The sequence below is a fragment of the Amphiprion ocellaris genome, chromosome 5 (genome assembly GCF_022539595.1).
Source record: "Amphiprion ocellaris isolate individual 3 ecotype Okinawa chromosome 5, ASM2253959v1, whole genome shotgun sequence".
In the NCBI taxonomy this organism is placed as follows: Eukaryota; Metazoa; Chordata; class Actinopteri; family Pomacentridae; genus Amphiprion; species Amphiprion ocellaris.
Window position 1 is genome coordinate 26,504,585 of NC_072770.1, and position 16,615 is coordinate 26,521,199.

Sequence of the window (16,615 nt, forward strand, 5' to 3'; positions counted from 1 at the left end):
ATTATGTTATGCAAACACCACATAAAAGGAATAAGGCTAAGATTCAAACCTGGGATATGAAGTTTTTGCCACACACATTTTAATATCAACAAACTGTGGTGGTGCTATAATTCTTCATTTTATGTTGCTGGCTGTGTGGTGTGTCTGTAATATTTCATACTCTTCAAATAAATACTGTAAAGCCATCTGTATTTATATATTCCTTATGCAAGTACTTGTTCTCTTTAAACATATATTAAGTCGGCACTCATGAGGGGAGGAAAAGAAAAACAATGAGCAGTCACTCACTTCATCTGCTTCACAATGGTGCTCTTCCCTGACTCCCCAGCACCTGCAGAGAGAACAAAAACAGGCAGAGGTTAAAAATACGCTCCTGTTAGCTGAGAAATGTAAACAGGCAGCCAGCAAGGCTGTCTCACATCTGGACCCCTGTCTAATTCTCATCCCTTTACATCACAGCTTTGTCTTCAGCTCTACAACAGACCTCATCCCTCATTTTCATCCTGGATCTGGCCTCTTGTTCTTCCTCACTGTATACCTCCATGTATTCTGCTGCTCTAGCTATAAGTCAGTCAGTTCTATTTGTAGTCCAAATACAGACGGAAATGCAAGGTCTCTTAATTTCATAGCCAAAACATTCCAGTCACTCTCAACATTCAAACGAACAACAACAACTTGTCGTCTTATTCTTCTCTTTTTCTTTCAAGACAAGTCACTTTATCATGGTTAACATTTTAATGGAAACGTCTTGCACCAAAAGGATATGGGCTTTTCTTATCCTTTGCTATGTTTATTCTCACAGCCTGAGGCAGCCAGAGAGAGCTCATCTGCCACAAGGAATCTAATGCTACACACACACAGACACACACACACACACACACACACCCAGGGGTGCCTGTCAGTGCACTCTTTACTCGTACTTGCCTGGGGTGAAGTATTTCTGGGATGACCCTCAAAATACACTACTACGCAGCATGGAGCACGCACATGCACAGCGAAGCCCCTGGGTAGGAATTGGCCAAGATATTTTCCATAGACAGCTGTCAGCTCCTTCTTGTCTATGATATATGAGTTCAGACCGGCTAACAGATCAGAATGTGGTTTACCGCAAAAGAAAGACAATTTTAACAAACCCCCTCTAGCTTTTGATTAAAAGTGTGTCATTAAAGTTGAATATATGACTAAAAATGCAACAACACAAAAAGGGCATGAGAATCCAATGTGAAAGAAAATTGTTTTCTGTTAAACATCAGGCTCATGATGATGAATTTATAGCTCTCCCAACCAAGCAATTTACAAATCACACCATGATGAAGCATTCATACTGTTGTACAGTCTGTGAGCCATATTGCTACACTGGAAGAAAAAAGAAAAGAATTGCTGTCTCTGGCTCAGTGCACAGAGTATGAAATGAAAACTGTGAAGAGATTCCCTGTTAAAGAAATAGGAAATAGCTAAGATGCAGGCTGATCCAATTGAAATGTGTGATGTGCGCTCCACTTAAATCTAGTTGTTTTGTCAGAATGCACACTGTATACTCAGCCATGGGTAAAATCATATATGCTATTAATGACTCCTTGTTTTGGTTCTGTTCGGTGTGGTTACAACTGCAGCAGTGGTATTAAGTGGTATATACAACTCCTCACACAACCTCTGCATTCAACTATCTCTTTAAGTTTAAACACAAAAAAATGAAAAAAAAAAGATTTTTTTTCTTCTGATCATCAAGAGGAGGAAACGACAACAAAAGATTAAAAATAAATTAATTAATTAATTTCTCAGTGGAGCCTCTATGGTTCAGTGCCAGACAGTGAGTCTGGAGTCAAACTGACAGATCATACTTTGTGGACCTGTGAGTTCATAAATCTGGTTGACCACAGCTGAGGTAGCAGCCTTTCTCTTACCACACACACACACAGTCCTGAAAGTAGTAAACATGCCCTTTGGAGTTTGTCCAGTGAACCTGAAGCTGCTAACAATTACAAGTGAGCAGTGTTGTTTGGCACATATCTCCATGACACTGCTGCTTCGATACACAAATAGCTAGCTGCTTTCTATACTGTACAATACAAATGCAATCAACTTCTTGGCAGACAGTATCTATTCTTGGTTTTTCTAAGCATGTGCATGTGAAATCTATCCGATGTTCACATGATTTGACAGCAACATACATGCATTTTATTCCTGGTGGTTCTGTGCAGAAAAGCTCTGACAGGAATTCGGAGGCTGAATTTTCCGATTCATAATGCCGACAGCTGGACTGATACCACTGATCCTGTCACTTTCACGCAGCACACTTTTCTGATCTGTGGCTAAAGCTGAATTACCACCATATCTCCCTTGGACCATGAAGGCTCAAAACTGCAGCTGCATGAACACAGACACACGCATGTGCATTCTCTCCCACACACACACACACACACACACACACACACACACACACACACACACACACACACACACCTACACACACACCTACACACACACACACACACACAAACAATGAAATGAAATCAAAACTGAACAATGAAAGATGCACTAAGGAATTCAACTATATGACAAAGGTAATGAGAAATTACACTGCTTGCGCAGAGCAATAGATGAAGAAAAGTTGAGTTTGCGGGAAAGTAAATACTGCCCACTGCCTAACAACTGGACAACATGTACGACAGTTGTGGTTATCTCTGACTCATGGCAGAAAATGAGGAGAAAAAAATACAGATGGGGAGAAAACAGAGAACTGCCAGTGCATTCAACAAATTTGTTTGAATAAGATCAGTTAGTTTCTGTATGCCTGTCAAAATTAACTCTCGCACAGAAATATGTCAAAAACCTGAGAGTAGGCACATGAGTAGATCAACTGCTTGCATGTTTCCCATTGAAGAAGAGGGTGTTAGTATGGAGGTATGTAGTACCAGAAAAAGCAGCAGGGAATTTGTAAATCTCTCAATAAGACTCAGGAAATTGCCTGATTACTGATAGGTTACAATGTGACTGGCAGAACCAACATGGGGATGGTGCCAGACGAACCAGTGCCAGAGAGCCCACAGGATTAACTGGGGTCCAGCTGCAGCAGGACAGAGCTGGGGTCTGACCCATGATGGACAGACTGGGTTCACAGATGGGGGGTGTCATTAACAGTGACAAATTCAGGTCAGATGACAGTGACAGAGGGATTGTGGCCATTGTTGGATGCACCCCCTACAACAAATTATAAAACATGATCAGCTTTAATCAAATCCCAGTGGCCACAGGCTAAAGGACCTCCACCGCTAGCAAAAAGGAAGAGAATGCATTAATCCCTTCGGGTCACGTAAAATTAAAAAACACAAAAGTATTCTTTCTCCAGTTTACCTGGTGGCTTCATTAATTTAATTGTTAAAGAGCTGATGAAGAAAATTACTCCTGCTTGTATTCATAGGCAACAAGGGACAATTTGATTTTGTGTTCTGTACTTCAATAGGACCCAAATGAATACACCTGTAATTGGGTAACTCCCCTTGTTTGCAGATGAGGAGGTAGTTGTTTAGGGCCACCTGGGAATGAAATACAATTATCATTGTTATCCTAGGGGAAATCTGTGTGCTCCCTCTGTGCAGACAGGTAGTGGCTGGGTACAGCTATCCAGCATAAGCGTTAAACTAAAACTTAAGAAGTTCAGCTTTAGGCCAACTAGGTGTGAACAGCATGGCCACAGATAGCAGATACTGCCTAAGAGATATACTGCTTGCTGAGCTTCACTTCGCTAACACAGACAAATGACGTTCTTCAGCGGTATTCATTGTATCAGCTGCCTTTGAGCCACAAAAGCCACATTTGTCTTGGCAGGGGAAAGACATACCACCAGTCACTGTCCAAAACCTTTGTCCAGTAATTGATTGGCCTTTAGGTGTCATTTGCTCGACACTGTGGAGAATTTCCGAGGGTTGGTATACTGATCAATCTTAGAAAACAGGACCATCAATTTTGACATTTTTCTTTTAAATGGTGAAACCTGTGTGTTAATAAGGATTTGTTTTTAAGCAGAAATTACATCTGAAAGAAGATCTGACAAATTTCTATCTACTCCCACATTTGACCAGTGATAAAACATGACGAGAGGAGTAAGTGTGTCAGCCAGCTCTTCTTTGAGAATTCCTGGCATGCCCTCGCCGTCTCTAGAGTTTCGTTATTCAGTGAAGCAACGGACAAGTCCAGACATAAAAAAAGGAATGAAAGGTACTTCCCACTGTTTTGTGTCAAGACTTGGGATCAGCTGCTTAAAACAATCAATGTCTTTTTTTAAATCTTCCTGCAACGCCTCGTCATCAGCATCTTGCAGCCAGAGCTCTATCAAGTTTAAAATGTAACTGTTCTAAAGATTTGCCTCCCATGGCACTAGAGCTTTTGCTGTGTGTGTGAATAGATGTGCATGTGTTTGAAGCAAGTGTGACCTATCCTGGTGGGACTGGGAGAAGGACACAAAGGCAGCAGTGTGGGCCCCTGCTAGCTGAGAACACAGGCCCGCTGTTGATGTTTAGGCCTGGACCATTCCAATCAGAGCTACAGCTCACACTCGTTACTCACACTGCTCCACCTCCTTTCAGTCAGCATGACAACTGCCTTCGCCAGCCACAGCCAATCTCTTTAAGGGCATTAGTGAGAGAAAAATGCTGGAGGGAACATGAGTAAATAAGGTAAATCTCACTACTGATGAGAGGAACATATGTTAGACTGTGAAATTAGTGCAGACAATGAGTACTTAAGAGTCACGACAAACCTTTGGATACTTTCTGGATAATTTTCTTAGCAGTAAGAGTAAATTCCCAACAAACTTCTCATGATATGCTCATAGGCTGTTTTTTTCTATAGTGCTTGAAAGTGCTCCAAAATTTCCTCTCAATCAGTTGATAGCATTATGTAAATAGGACTGCAAGGACATTCATCAACAGTTATCTTAGAGGGTGCTTTGGGGATAAAACTATAAAAAATAATGTCAGGGAGTGTACCTAAACATAAGTAGACTCATAAGTAACTCAGTATTTATAGACACAATACTGAAATACATTCTATTCAGATTTTTCTTTTTCCATTTATACTTCCTCTCTATTTTACTGACTCAGAGCTAGTTCAACCTCATGAGAGTTAAAGCTGCCTTACAATCTGTAGTGTATAGTAACCCCTCAGTTTAAAACCGCAGTATAGTATAATAATGGAGTGCACATGAAGTACACGAGGTTCAAATAAACCAATATTCTCCTTAAACACTGTTTAGCTCACATTAATGCAATTTTTCCTTCGTCCTTACAGTGCTGATAAACACTGGTTGTAGTGCAGGCAGGGCTTGTCTCACTGTTAGACATCACTTCTCACTCACTTGAGACTTCTCACAGTCTCTTTTCTCACTCTCAACAGCCTGAGACACACTGAGACTGAAACAAATAGCACAATGAGACGTTTGAATTCTCACAGTCTTCCCAATAATATATTGTACACTATACGTACAAGGGGAAAATGAAGAAGCAGCTTGTGCTACTGCCAAAATGTGTAACTACAGCAATAAAATAAGCAATGGGAACTCAAAGAAACAAAAGCAGAGAGAAGGGGGGCAGAACTGGTGGGGGGGGGGGCAATAAAAGGACTGACCTAGCATCTTTTGCCAAGCAGGACCAAGTGAGACAAGAGACCTTAACTGTAAAGAATTATTTTTACCACACACAGATATCTCTTATGACAAAATAATCATCCTCTGGCTTTAGTGTCTTTATTCTATAATCTAATTACTTTAATTCTCTATCATTTCTCCAACTCTTTCTCACACTGTCCTCAGCCGCCTACACACCAACCGTGAACGTCCCAACGCCGCCTGTTCTTCTCGACTACATGTTGAGAAATGTGCCAATCCAGACTTGAGACCAGAGGCCCTTTGAGAGACACATGTGCCACTTCCTATTCTCAGAACCAATCAAGGAGGAAATGGAAGCAGCTTGCATGAACACGTGTATGCTTGAGAATGCAAAAAACACGCGCACACACACACACACACACACACACACACACACACACACACACACACACACACACACACACACACACACACAAACACACACACACACACACACACACACACACACACACACACACACACACACACACACACACACACACACACACACACACACACACACACACACACACACACACACACACACACACACACACACACACACACACAGCCATATCTGTCTATTTGAAAGACGGGGACAGAAAGATTCAGTCTCGTCCAACAGATGGCTACAATGCCTCGGGCAAAGAGCAAGTCTGGACAGCACACTGACAACTGCTGCCAACGCAGAGAAGGATGAGAGGCGAGAAGACTAATTCTACTTCCTCTATCTATAATGAATGAATGTGAAGAAGAAGAAAATGTTTTGCATTCCACATAAGACATGTAAAGATGGACGGGGGAACAGCCTTTATGACAGTGACAGATGAAATCAATACAAATCTCAAGTAGGTAGAGCCTGTGTGACTGCCAGTAAATATCTGTATTGTTTTTAGAGACATACTGAATAATAAGAAAGCAACAGACTATGCATTCCTTTAAGACAAGGATGCTGCAGACATTTTTCTTCCGTCAATACAAGACTGAGACATAGATAGTTGACAAGGGAAAAGATGCAAATAAAAGAGAGGATAATAACTCGTAGGTATGCTGAAATATGTCTGAGAAAAGTTAAATCAATAATGAATCTGGCAGCAACTGTCTGCCTTTACAGTGTATAAGGAACAAAGTTTTGACAGGCTACTGGGACCTCTGGAACAAAACATTTGTCTCAGTATTCCCTCTGAGGGATGTGGCGAGCAAAACACAAAGAAGGAAAGAGCTGCTGGACAGCTTTCTGCTAACATTTTTGACACTTCTCTCTCTCTGTAATTGCTGTCTTACGTTTTACATTTTTGTTTTTGCCACATTACATGGCAAACTTCTAACTGTCCATCATGTTTTCCTTCATGTCAATGATAAAGAAAAGTTAATTTCTGTCATTTTGCAGTTGTAAGAGCAAAAATCTTGCACAGCATTCGTTAGAAACACAAGATTGTCATTTGAGTATCTTTCGTAAGGTGGTGTAATGGGTCAGATAGGAAATGAAAAGAAACTCAGTAGAGACATGTAACATGTTCTCTTACACAGCACAAAAATGCCCATGGTCAGTGTTTAGTCTTTGATGTACCTCCATATATACCATCCTCTTCACCAGTCTCTTTCTGTAAAAGCAATTTCCTTAACTCTCCTCGCAACAGTATCTGCCTTACAGGTCTGACATTTGGATAGATGATATAAATGGTGTAAAGGAGGTAGTGTCTCATATCCACCTGTTTTACAATCTACAGGGAGAGGATGTTAGGGTGTGATGAGACAGGGTTAGAAATCAGCAGTACTATGTGACAGAGGTAGGACAAAGCTACTGAGGGTCAAGAAAGGTCGAGGTGGGATTGTGTGGAAGGCACTGATGGGACAGTGAGATGAGAGGGACATCAAACCATTAATCATAGGAGACAGCAGAGAGTATCAACTGAGGAGAGAGAAATGTGAAGAGAGGCGAGGAAGAGGAGAGAAAGAGACAGACAGCCTTTAGAGGCTATGATGGGACACCAGAGTGAAGTCCCACTGGGAAGGTGCTAAATTAACTACCAAGCTCCTGGCCTTCACTCCCAATGAATGAAACGACCTTGAAATCCTCAACACCGAGTAGCAGACGTGTATGAAAATCTAACACGGATCTTCAGTCCACCAATCTGAGACAGCTAAAACTTATTACAAATGACTCGCTGATGATGTTTAAATTTGATGACAAAAAAAAAATGAGTGAGGCTTCACCCGCTCTCAGTTCTTTCTTGGTTCTGATCCAACTATGTCTCCTCCCTCATTTCGTCACTTCTGAATTGTAGTTGTAAAACTATTTGACAGAGCAAGAGCGGCTATCAGGCCCATTACACCGCCAGGGGCAGCAATCACAGCACACCAGATGGAATGAATTCATAATTAATGTTGGTTTTGAAAATGTTTGCAAGGATGAAGAAGCGTCAAGTAGAAGGGTGCTTAAAATTTGCAACATCTGATTCAGACTTTCTCAGCCATGGCACTAATACAAAGGTAATAAATGAGCCAATCTATTTTCCAAAAAGCAATGAACTAAAACGTATTATCACTAACATGTTGTCCTGTGAGGACTGATATATTGTATCAAAAGTGCCAAAATAGTTGTACAACATTTTAATTGACAGAACTAGCCAGCAAATGGATGCAGTGATACAGTAAAAACACTTAAATTAAATGTCTGAATTTGCCCCCTACTTTAAGAAAAACATTTTGACATTGTGGATCAACCAACAGTGTCACAAAGGAGACTAAATGTGAATAGTAAACAGACATTTGTGTTGCAATTTTTCAATTAATTTTCTTAAACTGTAATGTTACTGAAACTGTGTGTAGGTTTTACGTATATCAGTATGCAAATTTGTGAATCACTTGATTAAACTTCAGATGTTCCCACAACATTGAGTCAGACAATAGAAGCCTCTGCAAAGACAAATTTGCCCAAAACTCTAAGAAATTCAAGATATGAATTTGTTAAGAACCATGATGCATTTGTTTGTGTGTCTCTCTGTCACAGTATCCTTGCTCCACTTTGGCACCTACTTTCACATAGTTTAACCAGAGCTTACTTCTTGCAGGGATCTGGTGGGACCAGGGTCAGGATTGTGTTACATGACCTCTGACACTGTGTTGCCACCCTTGCTAGAGACAAAGGTCATCAGGGGTACTGAAAGACAATCCCTCTGCACACACAAACACACGCCTCGAGGAATATTATCCACCATCTAAAGAACCACCAGGGCCAGACACTTATTTTACACAACACTCAGTATGCTATAGTGTAAAAACACACTTGAACGCAGTTCTAAAAGGAAAAAAAGTATGCAGCATTGTTCATTGCGCAAAAACATCTTTGCTTGCTACTAAACAATGTGACATGATTTCCTGTACTTTTTAAGTCATAGGGGTGGCAGATTCTGCATTTTTCCTTTGAGCATCAAAGTCCTCTTCCTTTGAAGTTTTTTTATGTGTGCTTTGTGTTGTACATATCTATAATTAACTGTGTAAACATCAAGACTTTGCACCAGTTTTTCAGCTGTGTGTTTCAATTAATGGCAAATCTTTAAAATATGCATTAAATCTGATTGTATTTAAAGCTACAGAATTGTGACTGTTTCTGTTTTGAGTGGTGAAATGTATTTCTGTGCAGACATGAAAAAATTAACTGCTAATCTAAGTTCAATGTATCTCAAAAGAAGCCATTTTAAAAAAGTGAAAGTGTGAACATTTTGATTCTCCAAATCATGAAAGCTTCAACAGGGGACTTGTGGAGGCCACTACTAAATTTGCTCCATTGATAACAGCTGAAAAATAGCACTGACTAACATTTTTTTTTACTGGCATATTTCAGCCTCCATATCCAGCTCTTCCCAGAATCAGAATCAGCCCCTCTTTAGCACTGACACTAAACATTATAGTAGGAAAAACTGTATTTTTCTTATCCACCAGCTGACTAAGATGAAGGCATACAGGGACATACAGTGAGGTGGTCCTCGGCTCAGAGGCAGCAACTGCATCATGGGCTGTGGACAACTTGGAAATGTACTGCTGATGCATTATACATGCATCCATTACCAGCCCCCACTCCTGCACTGATCTTTGTGCTCAGACACACACATAGGCACACACACATACACACTCATATGTACAGGCTCACAGACAGAAGAACGAAGGAAAAAGGTTCAATAAATTATGAATTGGTGCATCAAAAAATAAGCTATGGAGGAAGAATGGTATAAACTTGGGGTAGTGGCATGCTAAGTAACAAAAGCTGGACAGTGAGGCAACAATAAAATCAGAAGCCTCTTGAATATTGTTCTCAGACGTTATAGCATATTAGTCCACGTAATAACCTAGAGGCAAATCTGTCGAAAAAATGCAGAATAAAACTCCCAAAAACACTATTAAAATGAAGCTGCCTACCTTTCATACAGGCATACACACAACCATGACGACATTCACATTTCCAAGCATGCAAGTCATTCAAGTACATTTCTGTAGTAATTATGAAAGTATACTAACCAATTTAAAAGCAAATAACTGAGAACAGATCAAAAATTCAGAATATTTGTCTCAGAATAAAAAGGCAGTGTCTTGAAAATAACAGAAATGAGAACTTTATGATGTGTCTTGAAAGGGCACAAATGCAGTAAAGTTATTATAGCTCCAACTCTCCTGGAGGGATGATTACCATTCTTCCGAAAGCATTTTGCCTCATTTGGGGTTTTGATGATGATGGACAAGGTTGCTATATAGCACAACATCTAACCCAGTTGAACAGCACATAGGTGTTCAATTGGGTTGTGATCTGGTGACTGTGAAACCTTGTGAATAACATCATTTTCATGAGATCATAGCCACTCTAGGAAAGACCACTCAGGTCAGAACAGGAATGTGTCACCATAGCATAAAGGTGATCACTCGGAACAACTTTGTATTGATTTGCAGACCCTTCCATTTAAGGTGACAAGTGGACCCAAACCATGCATGTAAAATGTTCTCCATGGCATACCACAGTCACAGTTCCCCTCAATGTAAGGGTGGAGGGATCGGGGTTTGTTTTTAAATTGTCACCTGTGTGCATGTTGGATAAAAGACAGTTGCTTCTGTGCAGCAGTAATCGTAAGAGGCAGCAGTTTCCAGTGTTCATTACATTATTTTAAACAATAACATAGTTGACCACAGTCATTAAATTGTAAGTATGTTAACAATATAATGCGAGACATGACTTTGTGCTACAGGGGGCATTTATGAGCTGCAATTAAAACCCCATTACATACTTGTATGGATTCAGACAACGTAAACAGAAACTGAAATGATCGGTTATCAATATAAATGCTGGACTAAATTAAAATGTAATATAAATTATAATAGAAAGTAGAAGATGAAACTGCCGTTTCAACTTGTCAGGACAGGCAGAGTGAGATGGCCATTTACCAGATGACATTTCAAGGTACTATTTTGTTATTTTCTAAGAGAAAGAGGCATTCATTTAGCATTGCCAGTGCACAATTTGACAATAATCTCTGCATTGGAAGCAAATCATCAACACGTGTAGTCAGAATTTTTAGGTTTATGCACCTTTGTGAGGACCTGCCAGTTCACAAAGTCACCAGCCTCCAGTTTGGCGAGGGATAATTACTCCAAACTGAAAGGCCATCGATCAAAGAACAGACGCGGCAACCAAGGCTGCCTGTGACGACTGACCCTCTCACAGCCCTAAAAATCAGAGGCTGCCCTGGCCTTGAAGCCTGCAGACATGAAAGAACCGACCAGACCAATGCACCTGACATGGCCAAAGCAAACATCATCGCTCAGCATTTCACCTGAAGTTTAATAGTGGCAAAGTAACTTTTAGTTCAACTTTTAACTATTCAATTTTAACCTTATGCTCAGACCTGCTCTCTTTCAAGATTATCTTGAAAGCCAAAAAATGAAGAAAGAAAAAACCCCAGCAAGATAAGTGCATGCTTTTGTAATTACCATTCTCCTTTTCCTATACTGTATTTGATAGAGGAAAAGTCCAGGTGTTTTTAGAGATGTCGTTTGCAGTCAGTACTCCAAGAAATTATAACACTTGAACACACACACACACACACACACACATATATATATATATATATATATAAATAATATTTTATATATATATATATATATATATATATATATATATATATATATATATATATATATAAATTACAGAACTTTGTTAGGAAATCTTGTGGTGCAAGGTGAGGAATGACAAATCAGAGAGAATGATTTTAACAGCTGGGTAGGAAGACTTTAAGATTTGTTATTCTAAGAAATCCAAAGTCCTGCTGTGTTACACAATGCTAATCACTTGATGGTGCTAGTTTTGTCATAAAGTTTGCTCGCACTTTAGTTACCCCACTGCTTTTACAAAATGTTGAAAGAATAATTTGTTTCATTGGAAATGCAGAACAAAACACTAGACTCCACATTTAAAAGATGTTTTTGAAAATGTCTTTTGTACTGTTAAAATAAGCTACATGAAATAATGACATTGCAAAGAAGAGGCCAAAAGAGGACGTAATCAACCACAGGAAAAAGACAGGAAGTTTATTCCTTCTCTGTATCACTATAGCAACCTTAACTTGCAAGTTTATTTTTTTACAGGAAACGAAAAGAGGAGGGGTGAAATGGGAGGTTTCTCAACGGTTAGCACATTTTCCTCAGAACACACAAGCTGAAACTTGATTTACTGACATCTTTTACTGAATGAAAGAATTTGAGTTGACTTTTGCCATAGTATTTTTTTGTTTGTTTTATTAAGATCCCCTGTTAGCTTTTGCAAGGCAGCAGCTATTAATATGAAGGCACATTGATCTGATTTTGCATATGCTACATTTAAAAGGAGTTTTTATGTATTTGGTGGCTTAAAGACGCCCTGTTCTGCAGTGCTGTTAACATTATAGGTTTCAGCAGGGAGGCTCAGTAGGCATACTGGTACTACTGCAGCATGTGATAAGTATTTGTACTGTATGGAATTAAACGGTAATTAGTAGCTGAAACAATTCATTGACCCTGAAAAATTCAGCCATGTTGTCCAATCATTTGAAAAAAAACTGGTGTGTCTTTCTCTGGCATGAAAACCATGCATATGAATGAAGACAAGTAGCAAGCTTGACAAACAGCCTGGACTGTACACATGACAGCTGCCTCCTGTCATTCCAAGAGGACAGAATTCTGCATGCAAGCAGTTTGAAATACTGTAGCATCACAGAAGGTTTCTGAGTCAAGCTAAATAATGTACCCATTAACCTCAACAGAGAACGTAAAAATTAAAAATGGATGCTAAAAGAAACAATATCTGTCCTATAATGCATCTAAAAAGCTGAGGTGAGTGAGAAGTTCCTATTAAAGAAACTTTATTAGAAATAAAAAGGTATGATTCACCATGAGGCCTCAGGAACTAGAGAGAAACCCTGGCATAGTCCAGTCACACCTGAGCCTTGGATCAGTGCTGAACACGAAATCAAACATTTCTTGACCAGAAACTAAATTACTTATATTTGAATTTTCTTAGTTCACTGACTGATTTGTAATGGATTTTTTTCTTTAAAATCTATACAACAGTTGATAAAGTCTCAGGTTTGCAGTGACACCACTTTACAGTCAATGTGTCACAGGAGAGAGGTGGTCTGTTCTATGCAATTCTAAAGTGTGAATTGGAGCTAAACATGGATTCAAGGACAGCATAGCAGTAGCCTTTAGCAAACACCCCGACTTGCCACACATGGAGGATGAGCTACCTGCAAAAAAATGACAATTTAAATCTAAAAAGAATTTCTCACAACATGCATCACTGTTCCATGAATAACCTTGAGCTGTCCCCACTAGTCATTAGGCCATCAACTGTCAGCTGCCTGCTATAAAGACGCTGCATGACACCAACCAGAAAAAAAACAGCAGGAGGACCTGCAGAAGACACCGTCTAATCAGGTCCCCAAATAGCTTCTCTCTGCTCTTTCAATCATTCGAACCTGGTAGCTGCCAGACAGTTGCACTTTTCTCCTCTTTGACAATGTGGTTGATTATCTCTGTTTGAAATGTCAAACTAATATCGTTCCACAATTTCATGTCATTTGCACCTAATCCCTGCCTTTTCGGAAATTTAGTGTAGAAACCAAGAAATGTTACTGAACCAAGTTCAAGCTAAATCTGAAGTCTTAAAAATGCAAAGCTAGTTTTTCCAATCCATCAGTGCTTAGTATGACAACTACAAGAGCACAATGGGTTTTAAAAGCTCAGCTTAGGGTGAATCAAAGCATCTGTATGTGTCTGTATAATTCAATAAGAACACTAAAAATGAAGGTGCAGCTGTGCAAAAAGCTACAATAATGCTAGTTTAATCTTAACACATTTCTGACTGGTCACCTTGAAACTAGAGCCAACGCTAATTCTTTGTAATATTTCATCAAAAGCTGTAAGCCTAGTGCAGGAGTAAATAAAAAAAAGAACATAACAGGATGTCAAGCTTAACTACCACCCCTTGTCAGTATAATTCACATTTTGTTGATTTTGTTGAAAATTATAAAGGACATTTGTTCCTTTATAATTTTTAAAGCATTTTATGCTTTAGCAATCTTATATTTTTACAATGTAATATGGAAAGGTGTCTGTGCTGTTTGCAATGATGAGCAAAGTCCAACTATTTGGACCAGATGACAGGTGATTTTTCTGTCATTTGAAGCACAGTTAAGATTATTTAAGATGAAAATGCATGTACAAAAGTTTTTGTAAAAAATGCTGTTTATCTCAAATTGCACACATAGTAGCGCCTGCAACAGGAAGTGTGCATCATGGTATGGAGACAATGTGTATATCCTAGTCTTGCTATTAATAATTTGTGATCGTTTCACAGAGCTACAAAAGATAAAACTACCCTCAGGAGAGCTTCTTTAAAATATATTTCTGGGCCCCCAAGTCCAGTCTCCTCAGCATTCTGCCTTCAAGTCTCTGCTCAAGTCTTCAGACATTCAAGTATTAAGTAAGTCACATGGTATGGCAAACGTTGAGTCGAGTCAGTTTTGTCTACCACTCTAGCAGAAACAAACTTGGCGACAAATGTGCTGCTACCTATTTAAATTAAAAGGTATTGCTTGCACTTTAAGGTTTATGTCTCGCAGTTTCAGCTGGACTTCGAGTCACAGGATTTCTTCGACAGATATTTTAAGTAGAGGTATTTTACTGTGAAAAGTATGTAGACATAACATTGTAAAATGCTGATGTAATTATTCTTCATCAGCAGCACAAAGTTTGTCCTGTGTCTGTTGTTTAGGCCGTTGAAAAATAAAACCATTGAGACTGGTCTCCTTAGATGCAGGTGCTGCAAGCAGGAAAAGCAGTAAAAGAAACTAGTCTGAACTTGCCTAAGGACAGCCTCTTTCCAGAGTACAGTATCACAGTCCTACACACATCAACAGTGATAAAATGTTAATGAGCAAAACATTCCATTTTTGTCAGCTCCAGGTAGTGTTGAACGTCCTCTGACTTCGTCTTGACTTTTCCAAATTTCCAAGACATATCTCAGACTGACCGGAAAATAAAATGCGTATTGTTCTCAGAAATCCCTGTCCTGTGACTGTAAAGCAGTTCACTCTCATACATATACATTCCTGATCATGCCTTTTATGACTGTGTATTACAGATAATGCTTTACAATGTCTGCCCAAGTTCCAGTACACTTCGACACTTTACAGCCTCTCTCAGGTCTGCAATTGCTGCAACTGATCTTTTCAAACAGTTTCATCTACCCAAGTGCGTAAGTGTCTGCATCTGTGTGAAACCAAAGATTTATGCCTGAATATAGTGACAACAACTAGGCATTCATCATATCCAGTTATCCATGTGTGGGTCTGCATGGGAGTATGATCAAGGCTTTGGACTGTTCTTTTGCACTGTGTGCTTTTATTATATTAACTGTCATAACATTACTACAACTGCATGAAATTTATTTTCAAAAAATATTTTCATTGTAGTATATTAATTAGTTTTCGTGTAAGTAACAGGTATACCATTTGGTCTACAGTTAAGGAATAGGAGACAGTTAAGGAATGAGATTTGAGACATCTTGGAGGTGTCATTTTGCATGTCAGCCGATAAACCCCATACATGCAGAAAAATGGTTTTGCAACAACCCACACTTAATCATACACTTTCGGTACTGTTCTCTTTTCCACCATTATGCTACAGATCTCTGTACTCAAAAACTGCAGCAGCTATACTGAGAGGGGGTATTATATATATATAGAAAAAAGGGAGAAATACTTTAAGTATTTGCCAAGTGGCCCAGGTTTTAGCAACCACAAGGTGTGACACACCATCTATCAAGCCCAGTTAACTTTGGCACATCTCAGCATTGCAATCTGTTGGAGTTCAGCACATAATTTTGTTGCCATAGTTGCCTGTGAGATTCATGACCGGTTGTTTGTGTAAAGAATGTCTATAGTAGCCTTCTGGTACAAGGACTGGCATAGGCAGTTGAAGCACATAGATCAAAATCAGATTACAAAAATACATTTAATGCATAAATTAGAGGAAAATGACCAACAGAACCACATTCATCAGAGAGTTAAATAATTTAATTCAAATACAGCTAGAATCAAAGGTTGTTTTTTTGCCACTGTAGAATTGGTAATTGTTGAAGGCTGCTGTTTTTGTGTCAGCACTTGACATGAAAACATGGAAAGCACTAATTGCTTCTGGAAGCTGTAACCTTAAGGAGTCCTTTAAGCAGTTACTATTTACTTATGATTAGCGTGGACTGTGCCTAGTGATGTACAGAGATATCGAAGAGATGAGTCTATAAAAAACACACTGGTGTACCGAAAAGAAAAAAAAAATGTAGAAAAAACTGTGTCAAGTCAAATTCATCTCCACCCACTATGCTTAATTTGTGATTTTAATCAGCGTGTGTGTTTGTGTGACTGAATGAGTACTCTACAGGAATAC

At 39.2% G+C, this 16,615-nt stretch overlaps 1 protein-coding gene across 1 annotated transcript in view; it reads right to left on the minus strand.

Annotated features, from left to right (window-relative positions):
* LOC111581870 (guanine nucleotide-binding protein G(i) subunit alpha-2-like) overlaps positions 1-16,615 on the minus strand; it is a 58,810-nt gene that overhangs the window by 13,917 nt on the left and 28,278 nt on the right. The window contains exon 2 of the mRNA XM_055010573.1: positions 289-331. Within this exon, the coding sequence (XP_054866548.1) occupies positions 289-331 (43 nt within the window). The remainder of the gene's footprint in view (positions 1-288; positions 332-16,615) is intronic.